Source organism: Lepisma saccharinum, chromosome 9 (genome assembly GCF_977018435.1).
Source record: "Lepisma saccharinum chromosome 9, izLepSacc3.1, whole genome shotgun sequence".
Lineage (NCBI taxonomy): Eukaryota > Metazoa > Arthropoda > Insecta > Zygentoma > Lepismatidae > Lepisma > Lepisma saccharinum.
The window spans coordinates 13,552,110-13,578,636 of NC_139237.1; the positions used below are offsets into that span (position 1 = coordinate 13,552,110).

Sequence of the window (26,527 nt, forward strand, 5' to 3'; positions counted from 1 at the left end):
TAAACAATTATATCATCTCCCATAAATGTTACTCTGAAATTGCCAATTCTATGTATGATGCTGCCATCAAGCTCTGTGTCGGCATATAAGCCAAACACCTCATCTTTGTTGTCTTTAGGTGTGGTTAAATATTTTTGAGCAAGAAGACCCAATTCAATAGGATCCTGACTAGCCTCAATTCTTCTAGGAGCAACAGGACTAGGTGTATGAATACTTGAAAGTGGGGTGAATGGATAATCTAATATGTTCCTTGCAGCTACAGGTACAAGCTCTGTGATCAAATCTTGATTTTGCTCTGTAACAGTTTTGATATTCTTACCTAAATTATTAATAGCATCAATTACAGGCTGTTCTGTTTGTTTGTGTTTTTCATAAATTCCCCGGTTCTCTGATTTCCATCCCTTAAATCTTTTTACAAGATAATCTCTTAACTTAAGATCATCAATGACTGGTCGTTTCATGGTTATTTATATATGTCTCAACGTCTAGAAAATCGTTGATTTTATTTCTGTATTTGCCAGTATTGGGTGTTCTTGTCATATCAATTGTGACAAACCCATAACTGTCCTGGTTCCAGCACCTGCTGCAAAACTTGGAAAAATCATTGTAGCTCAAGTCCCCACCTACATATTCATCATGTATGTGTTTGAGGTTGGTATGATCTTGATGAAACACACATATAAAATTGCTGTTGTCTCGGATCAGTTGCTTCGGTATTTTTGAAAAAGTCTGTGCCAGGTAGAAGCAATCAATGTTTTTGTGTCGGCCCTGTGTAAAGAAATTTCTAACCTTGTTTTGATTATCCAGTATAACGTCATCAAACACAACAACAGAATTATCGAGACATTCGTGAAGTGGCTTAACATCTGATTCAAAAGTGGCTATATCCAATCCATCATATAGCTTCATCAGCTGCTGATATTTTAATTGTTCCAAGCTCTTAGAGAAGATATACAAGTGCCTGTTTTTCCAGTCTAACCAGTTGGGTGCCAATAAAAAATTATCAACCATTAGTGTAGTTTTACCACAAGCAGATGGCCCAACAATAAGACACCTAATATTATCAGGCAGCAGCACTCCATTTATCTTATTCTGCTGTTCAGGTTCTGGCAACCTTTTTATAACATCCCAGGTGCTCATATTATCACTTTGTCTGCATCGATCCAGCTGTTTTCCGGATGACCCAGCCATTTGACAAGTAACTTGTTGCCTTTTCTGCGGATTATTTTTTCTATGAGATATGTGTCAGGCTGTTTAGTTTTGCTGAGCTCTTGTTCATAGAACCTGCCTTTGAGAATTTCTCCTCGGTGATCCTTTATTATATATGTGTTAAGGGTCCCAGGTTTAACTTGAACCACTGTAAATAATTCAGTACTCCAGTTTCTTGTAAAGCCTTTTTTGAATAAGTGCTTATATTTGCTGATTCTTACTTGATCACCCACCCTGTATTTGGCCCTTCTTGTTGTTGGCTGGTATCTAGGATAATAAACAGTCCCGATCAATTTTTGCTCATCAGATGAAGTTACTTCCGAGGGTTTCATGTTGATTGTAGAATGAACCGAGTTGTTATATTTATGTAGAAGTTCTGGAAGAATATTAAGCCATTTATAATTACCTTGGAGGGTGAATTGTTTATACATAAGATTTTTTAAGGTTCTGTTGAATCTCTCTACAATTGAGGCTTTGAGATCACTGTAACTCGAGTAATGTTTTATTGCCTGGCTTTTAATAAATTGTTGAAACACTGAATTATAAAATTCTTTGCCATTATCTGTTTGCAAATAGCGCGGTGATCTTCCACTCTGATTGATGATTGTTCTGATGGCTTCTGTAACACATTTTCCAGTCTTGGATTTGAGTGGCACAGCCCAGGCAAATTTTGAAAATGTGTCTATCACAGTGAGTAGATACTTGTAGCCCTTGTTGATTTTGTCTAAGTTTTTCAACTGTCCGCTTGACAACTCAATCAAGTCGCTCTGCCATAAATCATCTATGCCTTTTGTGACTACTGGGAGTCTCTTAAAATTATGTCTGGCCTGTCTGTGTAGTTCATCAACGATAATTTGTCTAGACATAGTATGTAAACAAGAATATTGCAACTATAGGGTGTTCAGCAGCTGAGACTGCAGGATTTTCTAAATATAATTTGTCCCCTATTTGTATTTTAAATTCCAGAGAGCCATCATCTTCAACATAAAATGTTTCTAATGTATTGGGATCTGTAAAATCCTCCAACTCTACACTGGTGATTTTTGGTTTGTTGTCAGCATTTGTTATTGATAAGGTAGGGTAGTGGTGTGCCTGTGGTTGATGCCAATATTTGATCTTGATTGGTCTCAGTGTGCCCCCAACAAAAAACTGGTAATAAAATTGTGCAGGGGACAGCATATATATTTTGCCCCCTGGCGTAAATGGTGAATCATATTCTTTGTTGGGGATGCTGTACAATTCAAGAATTACTGAATGTTTTGGATTCTCGATTATGCCTGTTATTTCCTTTTCTGCTGTAAGCAATCTGCTTGTTACAGATTCAAGGTGCTCATTGATGGTCCTAACAACATCATCGTGGCCTGGCTTGATCTTTATGTCCACAATAAGTTTCTTGTATTGTTGCACAATCTCTTGAAGCTGGGTGGCAAAAACAGACAGAGCATTTGCTTGATTGGATTCCATGGTTCCTAGCTGTTGCTTGATATTAGCTACAATTTGTTGCAAATTTTCAACAACTGCCAATTTTGAATTTTGAGCAGTAAGATCATGGACCTGTCTTCTGATATCCTCAAACAGGGAATGCAGTTCATTAATATGTTGATTGGTTGGTAGAGTAGCCACTGTCTGAGTGAGTTGTTTGATCTCTGCTTGGATATTCTTGATATCTTCTGATTTCAATATCCTATTCACTGCTCTCTTAATATTTTTAAGTTCCTGTGATGTAGGCAAATTTGATACTGTATTTTGCAAAGATTCAAGTGCCAATTTCACATTGTTTAATTCAGATGCATCAGCCACATTTTGCATAGCATTTTGGAGCAGGGCTATATCTGCCTGAGTGGGTGTTGATCGTTGTAAAATTTCAAGTTTTGTTTGAATATCATCTATCAAATGATGAAAATGAGATAGTTCAGATTCAGTGTTGAGGTTTTCAAGCTTTGTGATTTGTTGCTGGACACTGACAAGAGTATCTACAATCCCAGGCAGGCGAGTTTCTTGTACATTTGCCAAATCACTTTGCACTGCTGCTATGGTACCTTCAAGATGGGTTATGGTACTTTGAATTTTTCCAAAATCTTCATATGTTTCAAGTTGCAGCTTAATATTTGCTACACTCCGAGTTATTGCATTCAAAGCATCAGAAGATGGCAAGTTGTTCATAAAATTTTCAAGCGTCTCAATTTTTTCTTTAACCTCGGCTATGGCATTGTTCAGAGGGTCCAGATTAGGTATTTGGAGTGATTGAATCTGTTCCTTTAGAGTGGAAATCACTAGATCAAAATCTTCTTGTGATTTTATGCTTTTGACAATTGTTTGGAGCTGTGCCTGGACATTATTAATCTGCTCTTCCAATTGCTGTTTCAATTGCTCGGAGTTGGTGGCCTGGGTCTTAAATCTGGCCTGAAGAGCTGCTACAGCTTCTTCTAAACTTTGAAAATTATCCAATGTGGCCAGATCGGTATATTTCTGAAGCAGCATTTTGAGTTCAGAATCAATTTTAAGAAGAGGGTCCATGCATTGTGATTGCAAATTTGTAATTTCTAATTGAAGACTGGCATTGAGTGTGGTTTGTAAAGCTTGTAAATCACTTCTTAATTTCTTGACTCTGACATCAAGCATCAGAATCTCATCACTGTGATCTTCATGTCTTGTGTGGCCAAATATATCATTAGGCATTTTGTTTATTAGTTATTTATTATAGAGTATCTGATTCTTAATTCTATAAAAAAGGGTATAAGTTTGTCATAGGATCCAGGGACCTCAATATATAAGCAGTCACCAGCAGAAACAGTATATACAGTGCCAGAAACCATGTTTGAGTGCTTAATTCTATAAATATTTCTCCCTACTGAAATCTTGACATCACCCTCAGGGGTTGTAATAAATTGCAATTGCCCACCTACAGGTAATTGGTAATGATTTAAATTATTGTTAAATATGTACAATGTCTTGCCTGTTTCTTCATTATTATCTGTAAGTATGCTGTTCAGATGAATAATTAACAAGCCACTCAGTTTAGACAGCATATCAGGAGAGGGTTGTGGTGTGGGCAGGTCCATAATAGCCTGTTTTTTGAACCCAAATAAGTTCATAGGCATGTTTATTTATTTCAAATCATGCTCTGTAATTGGGCATTGTTTGCCACTTCTCAGGTCACAATGCCCCCAAGGTAGAGTATGTATGTTACATGACAAAATGCATCTCTTGTCATCATGTGGGTCCAGGGCCACTTTTGTTACAATATTTGAGGTCAGCAAGTGATTCTCACTCTGAATTCTATTTTCTGATGTTCTGATTGAACTCTGTGATTTGATGCAATTTTTATAATCTTCAAATACAAGCTCTTTTTCAACAGTTACTCTGCCAATACCCTTGGCCTTTTTGACAACAGCACTACATGTTTTAAAACTGTACATCTTGGCACTTAACCCAGCAAATTCCACAATAACATCACCAAGTGTCTCATCTTTTAACTTGCCAGGCACTTTTTTATTGTGGTCGTGTTGAATCTTTGTATGTTCACTGGTATCAAAGTATTGAAACAATTCAGGCTGTGACATATCTTGATAAACATCTTCTGTTTGAATATCAAGAATAAAACTATCCGTATCCATGTACAATAATTTTACACGATCACCATAAAAAGGTTTCAGCACATCATAATACAATGTTAACATATGTAATTTGGACAATTCCAATATCACAGCCCCTACATAAATAGGTTTATCAAACTTGATCTTTGTTTTCATCATGTTGAAAAGTGCCATGTGCTCATCATAAATTCTTCTGTAATTGAAGTTGGGCTTTGCAACCAATTTTTTGCTCCGGCTGGGATCAGTAATTATTTTAACATCGGTATGTTTTCTGACATTTTCAATAGTTTTGCCATACACAGAATTCACCATCAATTTAAACAAGCTCTTATCAAATTGGCTCTTTGCAGATGTTCGAAGCTCCGTATTTGTATCAATGTATGGTTTCAACCATCTTGAGTGCCTGAACCTCAAAACTTTGCCAACTTTGGTCACTTGGACACCATGTTTCATCAGGAACTGTAGGTTTTTGTAATATAAGACACAACCCTGTTTCGGCTCCAGTGTCATCATGAGCTTCTTCTGTTTAGAGCCAGGTGAGCACTGAACCTCGGAAATTGGGGGCAGATCAGAAAATTTATTGTGTAAATGATCTGGAATTGTCAGATCAACCTCTAAGAAGAGTCCATATTCACTGTCATCAAAATTCTGAAGATCTTCAATATTGAAATCTTCAACCCATTCAAGCTCTGCATATGGCAGTTTATCCATCATGGCGTGACCATAGAGGTTGTTCGCATCCACATAAAGTATATAATTTGATGGCCGTGCTGGATCATAATCAGGCATATGCTTGTTATTTGCTCTGGCATATCTCTGGGAACATTGCACCATCCCTCCTCTTATACATTTCTCCATAAACAGATACATATCTTGATCGTGGATCAGATCCAATTGCTTTTTGGTATTGAAAAACATTGCAGACCATGCTAGGCCCGGGGCACTGAAAAAATACACTGGGTCCAGTCCATAATTTTGCATGGAAGATTTTCTGAATGCTTGCAATATATCAGCTGAGAGAGTAACATCAAGTTTCAAATAAGCCATGTGATAATCACCAAATGTCTTGCATTTTAAACTCTTCCACATCAATTTGGCATGGTGATAATCTTCATCAGTGATTCCAGATCCTCTGATTTTGCTGTAAAATGCTTCTTGTGGTGGCAGGGAACACTCATCAAATTTAGAAAAATCTGTAACATAGTCATATGGATATACACCCTTCCGCCTAATTAATTTCAGGTCCAGATTTGGAAACAATGCACGTGTGATTTTCAAGTCATCATCAGATAATTGAGAGGCCAGTATAGCCAGGCTAGCAGGTAAAAATCTGTAAGAATCAAGAAATCTTATGTGAAAAGGAACATCTTTAACTTTAATTATCTTGCTAATAGATATATATTTCTCATCATTTTCAGCTAAAATATTTAAATTCTGCTTCTCAAACCCCTCGTACCTGATCAGATGATGGAAATCATAATTGGATGCTCCATGACAAAATATAGGGATAAATCTTGGTCTCTTGATCTTAATATTACAGCTATTACACAGGGCCATTAAGAATTTACCATCTGTATGAGAATGGTGATGTACCTTGATATTTGTATCTGAAAATTCAGAATCACATACCGGGCATTTTTTTGCATTGTTGAAATCCTCAATCTGTTTCTCTGTTAAAGGCAACATAGGTTTTGATATTAATATGTTGTTAGATGCTATGTCACGGCACACATTTTTTATTATATGTGCAAATTCTTTGATGGCATTTGGTCCCTTGTATGTATATTCTTTAATAACAACACCATCCCGTATAACCACACAACAAAAGCTGGAAGGTTCATGTTGCTGGTACGGTGTAGTTGAGGATTCTTCGGGATCTGGGCTACAGAATGCAATAGGTTTGAGGTTCGATTCGAAATCACAGACAATATATGCTGGGTGTTCCAACAAGGCTTCATACTTTTTGAATTTGCAATTTTCACTTGGATTGGGCATCACCATATGAACAGGTTTATGGTTCCCACAGTATTTCAGATGCTCAATTAACTTATTTTTTGCAATTTCTGCATTTTTTTCACAAACACCATTCACCATTTTTCTACCATCAAATACAGTTAAGCATCTTCTGCACAACTTGAATATTGTATAAGTTTTGTCTAGTTGTGTTCTCACTAAAGCTTCAAGATTATGTATCAGAGTATAATGATATGTATCATCTCCTTCAATTAAAAGCAAATCAATTGGAATAGCAGATTCATCATCAAGTATACTGATTCTGAGAGGTGCTATCGGGCAATTGCCAGTGGAACAAATAAATACATTAATAGATAATTGTTTGCCATTGATGTGCTTGGCCTTTTTTTCAAATTTATCAATATTTTGAACTGACATTGGATATTCTAAACCCTCCATTACATCGTCAAAAAGATGTTCATACTGTTTGTAATAAGTTATTCTCTCAGGATGGCTTGAAACTGGATACAAAGCAGCTAATATACACCACAAAAAGCATTTCTGGTCGGCATTTTTTATATTAACCACGGCTTGTTTGTTTTTGATATTAGCAGGCAATGGCACATAAGTGGAACCTTGTAATGGGCTGAATTCAGAAATATTAACATATAACTTGTGCGGAGAGCCGCATAGGCTCCATCCTGACTCTTTTGCTGCAAATTCAGAGTGTTTAATGTTCAATTGATTTATCAAGCTACTTATTATTCCGTCTGAATTTGCATTTGAATATACCGGTACAGTTTCTGTTATGTGGGGCTGTGTAAATTTTGTGCCATTTGGTTTCTTATATTGTACAAACAATTTGAGGGACAGCTTATAAGAGCCATTTTGTGCATTTAGAATTGCCTGCAGATCAGAATTTACACTGTTCAAGAAATTCTCAATGCCACATCTTGGCTCTGATACAAACGGGTAATCTATTAATTGGCCATTAAAACTGCTACGGGTAGGTTCATGGCGTGGCTGTTTTGCTGCTCTGGCATTAAGAGGCGCTTCGTGCTTTCTTTTCAGACCAGATGTAGATGGTTGTGCTGATGACTGTACAGAGCAAGTATCTTTATGTTTATATGTGAAATATTCCATATTATATTTTCTATTGCATTTGGGGCAAATTTTTGTGGGAGTTTTGTATTTGTCTGGATTACAAATTTTTTGATGCTTGGCCCAATTAGAGCTGGATATATTTTTATTGCACTGATTGCAATATTTTTGATTCGGCATTTTTGTTGTTGTTTATTATATACAATTTCCTGGGTTTCAATTCAAAACTTTATACTGAATAAAAAATATCAGTTGGGTTCAGCACTGTGATTTGTATGTGTGTGTATGTATGTACGTGTGTATACACTTAATATTTTTGGCTTTGGTATTTATATAAAATTTCCTGGGATTCAAATCTAATCTCTATGGATTAATATTAATAATATTAATCTTATGACAGGTTGTAAAGCCAATAGCTTACAAGTGGAAAATCATTCACACTGACCCGGTGCAAATGCCTGCACGAACATGCATGTATAGAATAGCAATAATCTTGTTATGTATAACAGGCTGGGACAAATATAAGCTTGACTCTAAATATGAATGGATTACAACAAATAACAGATTTTATATTGTTCAATATGAATTTAAACCAGTAAGTATGAGAAGCACTGTATCAACACGTCTGTTCCCCTCAGTCACTCTCTCATAACTGGCTGATGCAATAATCGGGAATTTCTGTTAATACTGGCGCTGAGGAAAAAAATCAATACTACCGTCTCGGGAATTGCGCACATTGCCACAGAGGGGAAACATGCAAGCACGAAGCAATTCTAGAGGTAAGCTCTGCATATTGTTTTGTTTTAATATTAGATAAGCAAATTGAATGGTATCCAATTGAACTTAAACCTGAAGTAAATATGTATAGGTGGGTATGGATACAAGTTTATAGACTGGCTGATGCAATTTTTATAAATCTGCTTGAGGGGGATTTGATATTTTCCGAATTATAAAATTCTTGGGTTAAGCAAGTGCTACACTTAAACAAATAAACATGTTGAGCAAATTTTAAATATAACAAATCTGCTAGAGAGAAATTCGTACTTTCTGAAAAATTCCCGAGGGCATTTTTTACAAAAATCTTGAATTATAAGAGCTCCACACTTGAACAAAAACTCATATAAACATATTGAACAAGTTTTAAATATGGCCAAAGCTGCTAGAGAGGAGTTCGTACTTTCTCGTCCTGGTTGTAGTACAAGTATATCTACTCGCAAGTAATACTATGATACAATTATGAATCGTGTTACGTACACTCTACGAGATGTAATTAGTTAGCTATAAAGTTTTAGTTCTAAATTGTTAACATTCAAAATATTTCAAACAATTTTCTTAATTAACATGCAGTATTTATAATTACTTAGAAAATACAAGAACGTGGATAACGAGACGAGAGGAAAGGTGTACGATTTCTTATCTGAACTTGTGAATGTTATACCAGGAAATATGAGAAGATTTCAGAAACATAAATCAAGCTTTGACAATGGACGTATGAATTTCCACGATACATATATGCAGGTGAGTAACATGAAATACACATGTTTCTGAATGTACTTAATGTGCTAGTATTACTTTGTATTTTGGGAAGAGATGTTCTCAGAGTATCACATAATGAGGTCGTAGACAAGTGGTATTTAGATAATTAAATGGTACACAATATATTATTTTACTGCAATGGTGATCTTTATTATTAACCAACATATTATAGGTCATACCTTACTCTGAAATCCCAATTTAGGATAGAAAATAGTAGTTCTCTAATTGTCTTGTTATATCTTTCGATAATTTTATTTCATTCTTTAAAGTTTTCTAAATTACTCACTTTTTTAACAAATTTCTGACTAGAAATATCTCGTGTGTTTTCAAATTTAAGTGTCCGGAGATATAGTTGAAAAAATTAGATTATAACATTTTATGGGGAATCTCATTTCCTATCCGTTACAGTGTCATAACAATTCCGTGCTCCAAAATGTTCTAGAGTGCTCAAGTAACGGTAATACTGTAATCCTTTGAATAACATGTCGAGGTAGAATTTCAGAAGTCTTTAATGTTTTTATGTTATTTGAGATATTCCATGTTTATTTACGTGGTTCTCTTTCTTCTGTAAGGTAGTCAAATTTCCTCTTTTATTATAATATTTTTATCTTGAAACATCGTATACCAAAAGAATTATAAATTCATGTCATCGATTAACGTATCAAATAGTGTGGCAAGTACACTGATCATACTTTCTTCTGTTTGGTGAATGTAGAATTCTATCTCAAAAATTATTTACACTTTAATTTCTTCACACTACACATTTCCAAGGTCCTAAACTTTGGAAAAGGAAACATACTGGTAGGCCAGAAAATGGCAAATCAAAGACCTATTTAATTCGGCGCTCCCCTTAGTAAGGTTCATTGAATTTTGCTAATCAGTGACATAATAATGTATATTGGTTACTTTATATAGCGTACACTTTTAGAAGGAACATGAGTTCAGCCAGTATACTGCCAGTTCAGTTGCGCTGTTGCCAAATCAATTGCCAGCGGAAGGGAATTACAGATAATTCGCTATGCTCATTATTCATCTTTTACACAGCTTTTTTATATGTAATGAATGCACATTATATTTGAGTGCAGTGAAATATTATAGTGAATACTTCTACACTGGGTTATAATATCATATCACTGCAGCATAGATATGAAACGCGCACCTGAAAGAAGTTTGAAAGTAATTGTTTTAGTCGAAATACTAGGTTATCTATCAACATGCCTATATCTTCTAATATGTTTCCCAGGATATTTAAATAGGGTTCACCGATTTCTGTGGTAGATATTTTACCTTGTTATATTTTTATTTTTCCTGTGGTGTCTCTCCAACTGGTGCTAGCGTTCGAAGGAGACATTATTAAATAACATTCACGGAACACACACTAATTTCACAACAGTCGAACGCAACATAAGTTTTCCTTAATCACTTTTGTCACATAATACTCATTACCATCTTCGTGATTAGCCAAAATGGCAGAAAAGCGAAGTAAAAAAATGAAATCCATCAATCAATAAAGCCTGTATTGATTGTTTGATTTTAATTACTTCGCCTTCTGTGCCTCTTTTGGCTAATTTGCGTAGATGGGGATGGACACATTGAATAATGTACATTTACAAACTTCCATGCCTAAGCCGGGATTCAAATCCCGAACCCCTGCGTTGTATTAGTGTGAGGCCAAGTGGCCAAAATCAAGAATTCGATATAATTTGGGGGTACTAACTTTCCTCAATTCCACAGTTACATGGTTTATAATGGATGCCAAAAAAAACCATGATTACCACTCAAAGTGGTAGCTAATAGAAATGGCGGCCAATCCAAGATGGCTGATGTTGACATTCGAATTCATGACTATATCTCTGAAACCAACGGCCCGATCTCAACGAACTTTCTTTTCAATGAAAGCTTAAGCTATGTTCTATATTTAATGTTACGTTTAGTGTTTCGATCGGAGTAACCGTTAAATAGTTAATCACGGATTAGTAATAAAGAATCGTATTTTTTACTATTAATTTTATATTTGTCATTAATATATTAATAATCTACGCATCTGAGAAGAAATATTCAAACAAAATTTTGTATCGTAAACTCGTTGGGTTGAGTTGGTGTTTTAAGTCCACTTTATGCACAGTAAGGCTAATCAGGACTGGACCTACAGTTTAAAGTGGAATCCAAACCTATTGTGCCTCCACCGGGTATCGAACGCGGAACCCCTTAATTACAAGGCGCCGACGCTACCACTGCGCCATCGGGGAGGCCCTCGTAAACTCGTATATTTAATTTGACATATTACACTTGTTGTTTTGTTGTTACCTTAAATTCATATAAAGCAAATGAATTATGTAGTGTGTGCATCGAATTCTTCTAGCAGCGTGTGTGCTTTGTCCTATTTAATTACACGTATTGTAACTGGTATTGACTATTGAATATTATATTATTGTTACATACGTAGGGTTACATGTAATAATTACATAATAATTGATATATGATATATGAACCGATGTTCATGGAAGAATGTTATTGATTGACTGAAATTAAAATTGTGTTTGCGTCACCACTTAGGCTCTTTTCAAACGTCATATAATATGGAGCCAAGCTCCTTACAAGGTAAACAAATCACCATGTGTGTCTCTAAACTCACTTTACCCAGGGTAAAAACCGAGACGGTACTGGAGCACTCAGCACATGTATTCCTATTAGAAATACACAAGAGAAAATACGTACAACCATACAAAAGGTAGCCTTCCCGATGGCTTAGTGTAACGTCGTTGCCTTGTAATCAACGGGACCAGGGTTCGATACCCTGTGGAAGCACAAAGTTGTTCGGATCCCACTTTAAACTCTAGGTCCACTCCGGATTTTCCTATCTGTGCATAAAGTGTACTTAAAAAGAATCTTTCAAATCAAACAACACTACAAGGGATTGTGCTGGCAGTAGGTTCAGACGCCAGAGCCTCGTTGGTCTCCAGGACAGAAGTTGCTGAGGTGAAGTAGGTGGAAATGAGGTAAAGATTTGGGAGTGTTCAGAAGAACATCATAACATACTTGTATACTCCGATATTAGTTATTACAGCAGAAATGTCTGCTTTCAAGAAAGTAAAAATCTGTAAAAACAGAAGACGGACCAGAGAAGTTTTATTATATGTGGGGGAAATGCAATCACCAAGATTGATTTGTTTTTTTAAGTCCACTTTATGCACAGTAAGCTAACCGGGACTGGACCTACAGTTTAAAGTGAGATCCGAACCACTTGTGCCTCCACCGGGTATCGAACCCGGAACCCCTTGATTACAAGGCGACGCTGCTACCACTGCGCCATCGGGGAGGCCCTATCATTCACCAAGAGACATAGACATATTTGTACAGAGCTGCCGTGAGCAGAAATTTTGATTGAGAAAAAAGATGCATGATTTATTAGCTCAAAAATTTCATGGCATGTGTCGAGCAAATTTGACTAATATCAAGACTAGAAGCATATGCTTCATCCTTCCATTTGTTTTCTGAAAGTCCTTGCTCATCAAAGCATGAGAAGAAACCCTTGAAACGAACACTCACAGAAGAACACATCGTATACATCAACAATTTTTTTTCGTGTGACAAAGAAAGGAAATACAAGAGAATGTGAAGATCAAGGAAAACACTTTCTCAGGTTCCTAAGCTGGGAATTGATAAGATATTGCCTGTGACGGCAATTGAGTGGAAAAATCATCGCAATCAAATTAAGGGAGATCTTAGCGCCAGAAGAATGTTATCATCAATCTTGTTACTTCACCTACACAAAAATAGATCAGATAAACGTAACAAAAAACATTGTTGAAAGTATTTAAGCAAGAAAATCAACATATAAAAAGTTATGGTATATATTTTATCTGAGAAATTTGATGGTTGAACCTCAAAGTTACTTCCTTTCAAAACATTTGAGGATGATAACACCACGTAACAAAAATTTGTTTAAGTGTTTTTTGTTTTTTTCCTGTTTCCGATGCAGTTTACTACAAAACACTAGAGAAACACAATCTTACATGTGGGAAATTGTTTTTAATGAAATGACAACGATTTTCTGATTCTTTAGTAAATGCATGTATTTGGGACAATGAGAGCTGATTTACATTGATAAACAAGTTTGAACACATGTCAAAATGGAGTGAAGAAATATAAAGAAAGGGCTACAGTACACGAAGACCTGTACATTCCCTGTAAAGATAATAAGGTCTCCAAAAATGTGTTGTTTTCCCACTTTTCCCATTGAGATGTCCATCAGCTGCTCTGATCAGTCTCCATATGTAATCGCCTAGCATCCGCTCATTATACTGTCCTTGGTACCTACTTTCAAACAATTGTAAGTACTGATGGAACCTTTCGCCCTGTTCCTCTGAGTATGCACCCATGTGGGATTTGAAGACATCTAGATGTGAGTTGAGTACATACACCTTTAGAGACATTCTGCATCCCATTGCATTGTAGTTATTCAGAAGACCCTGTACTACATCTCTGTAATTTTCCACCCTGTGATTAAACAGGAAACTTTTCGCTATGTCCCTGAAGATATTGCAGGCATTTCTTTTAACAGGTCGAAGCTTTCTGATGAAGTCATCAGCGTTAAGAAGTTTCTTCACTTGAGGGCTCACAAAAATTCCACCCTTTATCTTAGCCTCGGATAGTTTGGGGAAAACAGTCTGGAGGTACTTGAAAGCTTCCACATTTGTATGTAATAATCTTTTCACAATTGCTTGATGAGACCAAGCTTAATATGCAGGGGAGGCATTAGGATCTTTTCTTTCTTGAGAAGGCTTTCCCACTTCATGGTTTTCTGTCCAATCTCTAACTCCGTCCTTAATGGCTACTCAACAGTCTCAAAATGTCTACCTGTATCACTGTTATCTCAAAGGCAGAGAAAACAAGGATACTTTGTGTTTACCTCTTGTAAGGTCATGAAAAATGCAATTATTTTAAAGTCACCGATAACCTCCCACTGATGTTCAGCATAGCTTACCACCTGCAGAAGATGTTGAACCCTTGAGTAATCTTCCCTTAGATGAGTCAAATGAGTGATCGGAATTGATGATCACTCATTTCCATTGTGAAGGAGGACAGCTTTAAGACTTCTGCAGGAGCTGTCAATGAAGTGCCGCCAGTCCCTCTGGTTCTATTCAAACCCCATTACTTTAAAAAGGCCATCCACACTGTGGCAATAGCATATTGTTTCTGTGAGAGTGAAGTATTGTGAGAAAGTTTCATGACGCTTCCTCTGGAGGGATATCTTGCAGGTTTTATCCAATAGGTTCCACTGCTTTAATCGCGATGTTAAAATTTCTGCATTGGATTTTGTTAGTCCTAGATCCATGATTAAGTCATTTAACTCAGTTTCCGTGGGGAAGTGAGGTGTATCATTTGCATCCCCTGAGTGGCCTTCTGCGTGGTAGATGTTAGTATCCGATTCAATACTGGAATCTACACGTTCATCCCATACTGGGGGACGAGGAGAAACAGGAAGCTCCTCACTGTGTGGAATGGGACGGAGATATGATGGCAGGTTAGGATATTCAAAAACAAAGGCTTTCTTACCCCTCTTGTGATGGGACAAGTCTTCAATACAGAAATAGTAGTTAGTTAGATGATCCGTAGGTTCTCGCCAAATTCTAGGTACGCCAAATTTCATTTTCCTGTCTTCTCTATACCAGGCTTTGAGAGTGGATCTGCAGCACCCGCACACAACATGTGGTGCTCATTTTTTGTCTTGGTCTCTCACAGACATACCGAAATAAGATTTGGACGCTGAGCAGAAGTTGTTGCCCTCCTTATCCTATGTCTTAGTGCCTTTGAACTAAGGAAGACGACACACATATAGCAAAACTGTCTGTATCATGCTTACAACGACCGTATAAAACAAAAACAAAACATATTTTAGAATACTAGGTTCCACAGTTTTATCTTATCATGAATTTTCCTATGCTTAATTCATGTTAAACAATACATTTCATATAATTGACAACCATTACCAGAAAAATAATTACATGAAGGTAGCAATACCACATACATATTAGTTTTGACCTAATTTATCACAAACAACAAAAAATCACTTAAACAAAAAAAAAAACTTTTTTTGTTACATGGCGTAATCAAATATAAGATTCTGCGGAGAAAATTTTCCGTTATAGCTTGTACCAAGAATTTTGTCCTTCCTAATGTATTCCAGCATTGACTGTACGGTAGGTAATCTGACTTAGGATTTGCTACTTGTAAACTATCTGAGAACGTAAATCATATTAGAAGCAGCTCTTGAAATGGAAAAATGTTAGTTGAATGGGTGTTTGGTCGACACTTGGAGTTTGCTTATGGGATGCTTCTATAAAAAGATATAACTAGGGAGATGATTTGCAAAAATTTCACTACCTTTGGGGATACCATTCCCAAGCTTCCCCCTTACTTTGAGCTCTGATTAGAAGAGCACATTTTGGCTAAGGAAGGGGGAAACCCTATTCATGGAGCTGCTAAACACTTAAAGGAAGATGCGAAAGGTGTAGAAAAAACCCATAATGATCTCACGAGTTTTACATGAATTACGTAGTTATACTTCCTAGAAAGATTGGCTGGAACCTTTTACATAGTTGCAATTTTAAATCACCTAAGCTAGAAATGTAACTATAGTAAAGTTTCAGAAATAGATACAGCCATATGTATAGAACAATTGCCTACAATTTTTAAAGTATGTAATCTTGCATACGCGAAACTGATATTGCAACACTTTGTTGCTTTCTAGAGACAACTGAAGTACTAGACCTTTATGCCAAGTAGACGATATTTTTTGGCAATAATTATATATGACACAATAGGAAGTCCCAGCCTCACTTAATGTTTCCTCAGTATGGTGTACATTGTCAGAAACATGAATCCTGCTTGTTTGTCACACGAAACAGAATTCTTGATGTATATATACGATGTGTCAATCTGTGAGTGCTCGTTTCAAAGGTTTCTTCTCGTGCTTTGATGAACAAGAATACAAGAATGTTATGGTGTTCTTCTGAACACTCCCAAATGTTAACCTCATTTCCACCTACTTCACCTCAGCAACTGCTGTCCTGGAGACCAACGAGGCTCTGGCGTCTGAACCTACGGCCAGCACAGTCCCTTGTAGTGTTGTGTGATTTGAAAGATTCTTTTTAAGTACACTTTATGCACAGATAGGAAAATCCGGAGTGGACCTAGAGTATAAACTGGGATCCGAACCACTTTGTGTTTCCACAGGGTATCGAACCGGGTCCCTATGATCACAACGCGACGACGTTACACTAAGCCATCGGGGAGCCTACCTTTGTATGGTTTTATGTGTCTCCTGGGTATTGCTCATATTAATATATGTGCTGAGTGCTCCAGTACCGCCTCGGTACTGGAGCACTCATGGCGATTTTTTATACATTGTAAGGGGCTTGGCCTCATATAATATGACGTTTGAAAAGAGCCTAAATGCTGACGCATACAAAATTTTAATTTCAATCAATCAATAGCATTCTTCCTTGAACATCGGTAACAATTAAAGAAAATTATTAGCTAGTTATTATTACAACAAAAAAAACAACTCTTATTATTATTATTATTATTAATAATAATAACAATTCTAATATCAATTATTATGATTATTTATAATGTAATTGTTTGTATATAAAAATAATGTACTATTAAGTAGTTAATACCAGTTATAATACGTGTAATTAAATAGGATAAAGAACACACGCAGCGTGTTACATTAAATATAGATCATATATTAAGCTTTCATTGAAAATAATTTAGTTGAGATCGGGTTGTTGGTTTCAGAGATATAGTCATGTTTTCGAATGTCAACATCAACCATCTTGGATTGGCCGCCATTTTTAATAGCTATTACTTTCAGATGGCAATCATGGTTTTTTACCATCCATTCATAAGTATGTAACTGTGGTATAAAGCAAAATTAGTACCCCCAAATTATACCAACATGTTGGTTATCCCATAAACTATATGAGCTAACCACTCCGCTAGAGGGGCCGGCAATAAGAATTGTGCTGAATCCTCTCACAAGACACAACTGTTCTACGTGGTGTACGAATAAACTATTTTTTTCACCAACCTTGCTACGAAAATGCCGAACTCGAACTGCGACTCGCAATGTCGTAATGTTCGTGAACGCCCACAAGAATGAGGGTCATTGTATACAGCGTGTTTGAAAAAGAACTCCCTTGTTTTAATGTGTCCTAGAATCTGTACAAAGTGACATACAGTATTCTAGTTTGTGGTGTTTGATTCATCAACTCTCCACGTTTGGCACCCTTGCAGTTGGTAGATCTGCTTGACCTTGAGACGGCACCAGTGCTGTGTTTTTTCCTTTGTTCCCTCAGTTCAGTTCCGGCGTTCGTGTAGTGCAGAGCAACTCAGCAACAATGTGTACTCCGCAACAGAAAGCGCAGTGTGTTATTTTGTTTGTGAAAACTGAGTCAGTTATAACAGTGCAAACGTAATTTTAGACGTCAGTATGGTGGTGAACCACCTACAGCAAAAACTATCCGTCATTGGCTAAAGTCTTTCAAGGAAACCGGTAGTGTTTTAAAAGGTAAATCACCAAATAGACCGAGAACTTCCGAAGATGTTGTTGAACAGATCCGTGTTTCGTGTGTTCGGATCCCGAAGAAGTCATTGGCCAGACGTAGTCTACAATTAGGAGTGCCTAAAGGTACAGTGTATGATGTTGTTCGTAAAAGACTAAAGTTGCGCGCCTACAAATTGCAACTGTTACATGATGTGAAACCTACTGAAAAAATCCAAAGGTATGAGTTTGCTGTTGACTTTCTACACAGAATTGATGATGATGACAATTTTTTACCAAAAATTATCTTTTCTGACGAGGCTACATTTCATGTCAGTGGAACAGTTAATCGTTATAATTGTAAAATTGGGGGGGCAGAGCATACACATGAAGTTATTCAGCATCAACGTGACTCTCCCAAACTTAATGTCTGGTGCGGTTTCATGGAAGATCGTGTGGTTGGTCCTTTCATTTTTGTAAGAAAAAACAATAAACGGGGGCGTTTACCATGACATGTTGACAGAGTACGTCTTTCACCAAATGGACGATATTGAGGCGGAAAAGGGGCTTGTGTTTTTCCAACAAGATGGCGCCCCACCTCATTACAGTAAAAAGGTGCGTGCGGTTCTTAACACTCGCTTTCCAGGAAGGTTGATAGGCAGGGCTGGCACAATACCTTTTCCACCACGAAGCCCAGACTTAACCCCACTGGAAGTTTTCTTTAGGAGCCACATAAAAAATGTTGTTTACAGTGCTAGGATCAGAGACATAAATCATTTACGGGAAAGAATCGTCGCTGCGGTTGGGACAGTTACACCTGAAATGTTGGTGAATACGTGGCGAGAAGTGGAATATTGTCTGGACGTGTGCAGGGCAACAAATGGATCCCACGTTGAGGTGTACTAACATTGAACAAAACTTGAAAGAATCCTCTTTCATGATATGTACTCATTGATGTAAGTTTTCATTACTTTCCCTATTAAATTTATTCTTAAAACTACGTGAAGACCTCTACATTCCCTGTAAAGATAATAAGGTCTCTAAAAATGTGTTGTTTACCCACTTTTCCTATTGAGATGTCCATCAGCTTCTCTGATCAGTCCCCGAATTAATCAGCGAATGCTTTTCGAAGACACAACAACTAAGCGGCGTCGCCACGGTGGCAACGGAAAAACAAACTGAGGGGATATCAAAAGGTTATTGTGATGTTTATTGAGACGTGCTGTTTCCCGTGTTTCTTCAAGAAGCGATAACTCCATCTCTAGGTGACGGAAACTCATGGGACTTGGACAGTCAGTTCAAAATGTCGATGCTGGTTGCCAAGGACACGCTTTACGTGGCCCCGCCCGATATTGCTTCTATAAACCTACGCCGTATAATCTGTCGCAATATACATAAAATATCTATGTTTGAGTTGCCTATTTCAATAAAATCACATTACTCCAAATTCTTATCTACACATTGATATATGCAACATCCCCATTTCAACTGTCACATTTCAAAATCATTGAAACAGCTGTATCTTTCCGCAAGATTAATTGTACGTCGACCGTAAAATACCTACGCTGCATGTCATGGGAAAATGGCAAAACATTGCACAAAAGAGTAGGCATTAAACTCACAAATAGTATGTATCTCACACAGTCTACAAAGGTAAGAAAAACTGCAATAGGTTATCCGAAAGCTAAAATGCAAGTTTTAAGTAACCCGCCACCACATTACAATGTCGAGTTGACCATCAGCACCTTCGCATTTAATGAGGTAACAGTTCATGTTCGACTTCAATCATAATGAATGTATGCCAAAGGTTAAATGTGCTATTCCTGGATATCATAGTACATTGGTCTAGAAATAAAATATCAACAACTGCGTATCGAAATCCAACATACACAGGGAGATGGAAGAGTACAATGAACACGATAGTACATGGCCTAAGCTGAAGGGAAAGAAGAATCTCCCCAAAGGGAAAAACATTCACATAAAAAAAGCAACACATCATAGATACAAAGAAACTTAATGGGTATCGACCACCCATAATTAAAAGAGCTTTCCATGGAATAGAAATGCAAAGACGTTAAAAAAAGATAAACTTTCACAAAGTATTTATTTGCAAAAAATGCTGTTGCATAGATAATCAGTAATGATGATACAAGAGTACGTATCACTGCGCTGTATGGTGTAATTAATGGATATTTTACACGTTATTGCATGAGAAGAAAATGATACAGAGTAATTTTTACGAGTCACGTATCTAATGTAAACATTAGCAAAGAAATTGACTATTTTTACAAGTCTTGTGGAACATCGTATTTTTGTATGTATGTACGTACCAGAATGTGTACGTCTCTAAATTACAGTTTACGAGATTTCATTAAATGTAATTCTTTATTTATGCATTATTAGGTTGTCCCAAGATGCGATGATATTAAGATGTTCCCACGCACTACCCAGCTTTACCAAAATACACCGGCTACTTTGTGTAATGAAACCACCCAAGTGCTAACAGAACAAGGATTGTGCTTTGCCATTAATTCCAATGTCACAAACAACTTTGATGACACATCCAGGTTAGTAAGAAATTACCAAGATGTGTTTGATTTTAGGAAACCAAATCTACTCGTAAAAGCCCAAGGGAAATTTAATATATGCCATTTAAGTTGATAATGCAAAATATATCAGAAATGAAGAGTTTCGGTCAAGTTCATTGATATTAAAGGAGAAAGCGAATGTCATCATGAACGCTACAGCTAGAGTGCATTTTCAAGAGTAGATGTAATTGACGAGTTGACAAACCTCTTTTGAGCCACAGTGTTGCCAACCCACCCCAAGAAAATTTCACCATATGATATTTTACAGGCGAAGCTAACCTACATATATGAATTGGCAACACTGACTAGTCGCTTCACAAACCTTTAGATTTTTAAAAATTTTGCCATATGATATTTCAGAGGCAAAGCTAACCTACAAATAGGAGTTGACAGCGTAATATTTTGTAGCCTTCTAAGATGATACGATGAAGAGTTGGTGACGCTAACTGGCAATAGTGGTGTTGCAGTGTTAATGTCACCCTCTCCTCCTCTGTCTTTTCTAGCATACTGATCTATTGCATGCTAACCAAACCTCTTAAGCAATATTGGGAGGCAGGCTCTTCTCTCTTGTAACGCCACGGGCAGAAACATGCATACCTCTGTCCTCCACATGTATGTATGTAATGCGATTTTGGGGGGAAGAAGAAGGGGACCAAATTTTGAACTTACGGCTTAATTAATCAACATGCATGCTTCATGTTTGACTTTTTTATTTCTAGTTCGACATGAGATACACACAATTTTACTTTTTGAAGTACCGTTAATATTTCTGATTAATTTTACTGTCCAAAAGTGAGCAAATTCAAAGCGTGATCTATCGTGAACTAAACTAACCTCACTTACCCACCCACATATAGCCTTACAGGTGACTCAAAGGCAGAAAGTAGTGCATAGCGTGACAGGTCGATCTATCGTGAACTAAACTAACCTCACCCACTCTCTCTCTCTCCCTCTCTCACACACACACACACACTATGCCCTTCAGAGTAAGGTAGCTATATCACTTGTAAGGGGCTGACGGTGGCCAACACACAAGATCTATTGCAAACTAAATTAACCTACGACATAAGCCATGGACACGCACACCAAGCCTTCCCGATAGGGTATAAGCAACTAACCTCTTGCAATTGTTTTTATATTTTATGACGGGGAAAATTAACCTACAGCTAGCAACACGGTTTGAGCTGCTTTCGACGAGTAGTGTTACCAAACTTACACTTTGCAAATAGGTTAAAGCTAATGCTCTACAGCTAGAAGCTTGAAATATATACACACAAAACACCCTAGCAGAGTATGCTAACTTACCTCATGTAAAAAATATTACCTAGCACGTGTTTTAACGGGTTAAGCTGTGACATACAACTAGCGATCGACAAGACCACCTGACGAAAATAAGACACACAGACAGAGAGAGTGAGACAGGTTATACGCAGTTTTTTCCTACACATGTACTGGGTTTAAAAGGTAACTTGACACAACTATTTCATTCACCTCCTATCAAATAATATAATAACAACAGGTTATTGATACTTGGTGCCAGAACATAGTGGTTTTAGACTGTAAATTCAGCCCGATTATTCTATTTGTGAAGAAAAAAAAATGATGATGCCTGCATTTGGAATATTTAATTCTTTTTTCTTGGCTTACGTGCCCAAGTAACCTTGCGTTCAATTCACGGAAGCTATGACGTGTATTTCCTGTTTCGCGAACATACGAGAACCTTTCACAACTGTTTTTAATGTTGCATCAGATAATATATTGCAAGTGCGTGTTGGTTGTGTATATAAATCTAGTTTTGGAAATGGACATGAATATAATGTCAAAATTATTGCATAACTTAATGCATTAATAATAGAAAAAGGACATTTATTGCACTGCGCTTTCTAGCAAAGGTATTATTGTTTGTAAATTTGGAATGCAAACAGTTCAGTTCCCGGCACCTCAGAGATTCGAATACTGTTAGGTTAAACAGCATAACAATTTCATCACTGACAGCAAGCATTGTCATATGGACAGACGATTATTATTTTTTAAGACCTAGTAATAAGTTATAACCTGAGTTGTCTTGCAAGTCTCTCGAGTTTGATATCTGGTGAAGGAATATGATGCCACTATAAACTGTACGCAAGATAGGCAGTCCGTGGCATGAGATGGAATGTCTGTCAACCTGTAGTAGCACCATTTTGAATTCGAAAAATTCCTATGCCATGATGATCTATGGGTTTTGTATAGTTTTGAACAACCTTTAAAAAGTTTTGAATCCGATTCAGTTTTTCGTAATAACGAATTCAAAAATGCTACTACAGGTTGACGCCTCAGTAGCACTTTCACCAAATTCAACGGAAACGATGCCATTTCGTAGTCTAGGTTATGTATCGTTTTGAACAACCTTCAGAAAGTTTTGAATCCGAAGGACAACTTCAAAAACTCAAATTCAAAAATGCTACTATAGCAGCACTTGTTTTGAATTCGAAAAATTCCTATGCCAGGATGATCTATGGGTTTTGTATAGTTTTGAACAACCTTTAAAAAGTTTTGAATCCGATTCAGTTTTTCGTAATAACGAATTCAAAAATGCTACTACAGGTTGACGCCTCAGTAGCACTTTCACCAAATTCAACGGAAACGGTGCCATTTCGTAGTCTAGGTTATGTATCGTTTTGAACAACCTTCAGAAAGTTTTGAATCCGAAGGACAACTTCAAAAATTCAAATTCAAAAATGCTACTATAGCAGCACTTGTTTTGAAATCGAAAAATTCCTATGCCAGGATGATCTATGGGTTTTGTATAGTTTTGAACAACCTTTAAAAAGTTTTGAATCCGATTCAGTTTTTCGTAATAACGAATTCAAAAATGCTACTACAGGTTGACGCCTCAGTAGCACTTTCACCAAATTCAACGGAAACGATGACATTTCGTAGTCTAGGTTATGTATCGTTTTGAACAACCTTCAGAAAGTTTTGAATCCGAAGGACAACTTCAAAAATTCAAATTCAAAAATGCTACTATAGCAGCACTTGTTTTGAATTCGAAAAATTCCTATGCCAGGATGATCTATGGGTTTTGTATAGTTTTGAACAACCTTTAAAAAGTTTTGAATCCGATTCAGTTTTTCGTAATAACGAATTCAAAAATGCTACTACAGGTTGACGCCTCAGTAGCACTTTCACCAAATTCAACGGAAACGATGCCATTTCGTAGTCTAGGTTATGTATCGTTTTGAACAACCTTCAGAAAGTTTTGAATCCGAAGGACAACTTCAAAAATTCAAATTCAAAAATGCTACTATAGCAGCACTTGTTTTTAATTCGAAAAATTCCTATGCCAGGATGATCTATGGGTTTTGTATAGTTTTGAACAACCTTTAAAAAGTTTTGAATCCGATTCAGTTTTTCGTAATAACGAATTCAAAAATGCTACTACAGGTTGACGCCTCAGTAGCACTTTCACCAAATTCAACGGAAACGATGCCATTTCGTAGTCTAGGTTATGTATCGTTTTGAACAACCTTAAGAAAGTTTTGAATCCGAAGGACAACTTCAAAAATTCAAATTCAAAAATGCTACTATAGCAGCACTTGTTTTGAATTCGAAAAATTCCTATGCCAGGACGATCTATGGGTTTTGTATAGTTTTGAACAACCTTTAAAAAGTTTTGAATCCGATTCAGTTTTTCGTAATAACGAATTCAAAAATGCTACTACAGGTTGACGCCTCAGTAGCACTTTCACCAAATTCAACGGAAACGATGCCATTTCGTAGTCTAGGTTATGTATCGTTTTGAACAACCTTCAGAAAGTTTTGAATCCGAAGGACAACTTCAAAAATTCAAATTCAAAAATGCTACTATAGCAGCACTTGTTTTGAATTCGAAAAATTCCTATGCCAGGATGATCTATGGGTTTTGTATAGTTTTGAACAACCTTTAAAAAGTTTTGAATCCGATTCAGTTTTTCGTAATAACGAATTCAAAAATGCTACTACAGGTTGACGCCTCAGTAGCACTTTCACCAAATTCAACGGAAACGATGCCATTTCGTAGTCTAGGTTATGTATCGTTTTGAACAACCTTCAGAAAGTTTTGAATCCGAAGGACAACTTCAAAAACTCAAATTCAAAAATGCTACTATAGCAGCACTTGTTTTGAATTCGAAAAATTCCTATGCCAGGATGATCTATGGGTTTTGTATAGTTTTGAACAACCTTTAAAAAGTTTTGAATCCGATTCAGTTTTTCGTAATAACGAATTCAAAAATGCTACTACAGGTTGACGCCTCAGTAGCACTTTCACCAAATTCAACGGAAACGGTGCCATTTCGTAGTCTAGGTTATGTATCGTTTTGAACAACCTTCAGAAAGTTTTGAATCCGAAGGACAACTTCAAAAATTCAAATTCAAAAATGCTACTATAGCAGCACTTGTTTTGAAATCGAAAAATTCCTATGCCAGGATGATCTATGGGTTTTGTATAGTTTTGAACAACCTTTAAAAAGTTTTGAATCCGATTCAGTTTTTCGTAATAACGAATTCAAAAATGCTACTACAGGTTGACGCCTCAGTAGCACTTTCACCAAATTCAACGGAAACGATGCCATTTCGTAGTCTAGGTTATGTATCGTTTTGAACAACCTTCAGAAAGTTTTGAATCCGAAGGACAACTTCAAAAATTCAAATTCAAAAATGCTACTATAGCAGCACTTGTTTTGAATTCGAAAAATTCCTATGCCAGGATGATCTATGGGTTTTGTATAGTTTTGAACAACCTTTAAAAAGTTTTGAATCCGATTCAGTTTTTCGTAATAACGAATTCAAAAATGCTACTACAGGTTGACGCCTCAGTAGCACTTTCACCAAATTCAACGGAAACGATGCCATTTTGTAGTCTAGGTTATGTATCGTTTTGAACAACCTTCAGAAAGTTTTGAATCCGAAGGACAACTTCAAAAATTCAAATTCAAAAATGCTACTATAGCAGCACTTGTTTTGAATTCGAAAAATTCCTATGCCAGGATGATCTATGGGTTTTGTATAGTTTTGAACAACCTTTAAAAAGTTTTGAATCCGATTCAGTTTTTCGTAATAACGAATTCAAAAATGCTACTACAGGTTGACGCCTCAGTAGCACTTTCACCAAATTCAACGGAAACGATGCCATTTCGTAGTCTAGGTTATGTATCGTTTTGAACAACCTTAAGAAAGTTTTGAATCCGAAGGACAACTTCAAAAATTCAAATTCAAAAATGCTACTATAGCAGCACTTGTTTTGAATTCGAAAAATTCCTATGCCAGGACGATCTATGGGTTTTGTATAGTTTTGAACAACCTTTAAAAAGTTTTGAATCCGATTCAGTTTTTCGTAATAACGAATTCAAAAATGCTACTACAGGTTGACGCCTCAGTAGCACTTTCACCAAATTCAACGGAAACGATGCCATTTCGTAGTCTAGGTTATGTATCGTTTTGAACAACCTTCAGAAAGTTTTGAATCCGAAGGACAACTTCAAAAATTCAAATTCAAAAATGCTACTATAGCAGCACTTGTTTTGAATTCGAAAAATTCCTATGCCAGGATGATCTATGGGTTTTGTATAGTTTTGAACAACCTTTAAAAAGTTTTGAATCCGATTCAGTTTTTCGTAATAACGAATTCAAAAATGCTACTACAGGTTGACGCCTCAGTAGCACTTTCACCAAATTCAACGGAAACGATGCCATTTCGTAGTCTAGGTTATGTATCGTTTTGAACAACCTTCAGAAAGTTTTGAATCCGAAGGACAACTTCAAAAATTCAAATTCAAAAATGCTACTATAGCAGCACTTGTTTTGAATTCGAAAAATTCCTATGCCAGGATGATCTATGGGTTTTGTATAGTTTTGAAAAACCTATAAAAAGTTTTGAATCCGATTCAGTTTTTCGTAATAACGAATTCAAAAATGCTACTACAGGTTGACGCCTCAGTAGCACTTTCACCAAATTCAACGGAAACGGTGCC

The 26,527-nt window shown here is 36.6% G+C and overlaps 1 protein-coding gene across 1 annotated transcript in view; it reads left to right on the forward strand.

Annotated features, from left to right (window-relative positions):
- Positions 1-21,263, forward strand: part of LOC145992336 (uncharacterized) — a 52,816-nt gene extending 31,553 nt beyond the window's left edge. The window contains exons 2-4 of the mRNA XM_083128718.1: positions 9,224-9,377; positions 20,350-20,513; positions 21,254-21,263. Of these exons, the coding sequence (XP_082984844.1) occupies positions 9,224-9,377; positions 20,350-20,513; positions 21,254-21,263 (328 nt within the window). The remainder of the gene's footprint in view (positions 1-9,223; positions 9,378-20,349; positions 20,514-21,253) is intronic.
- Positions 21,264-26,527: the final 5,264 nt, after the last annotated feature.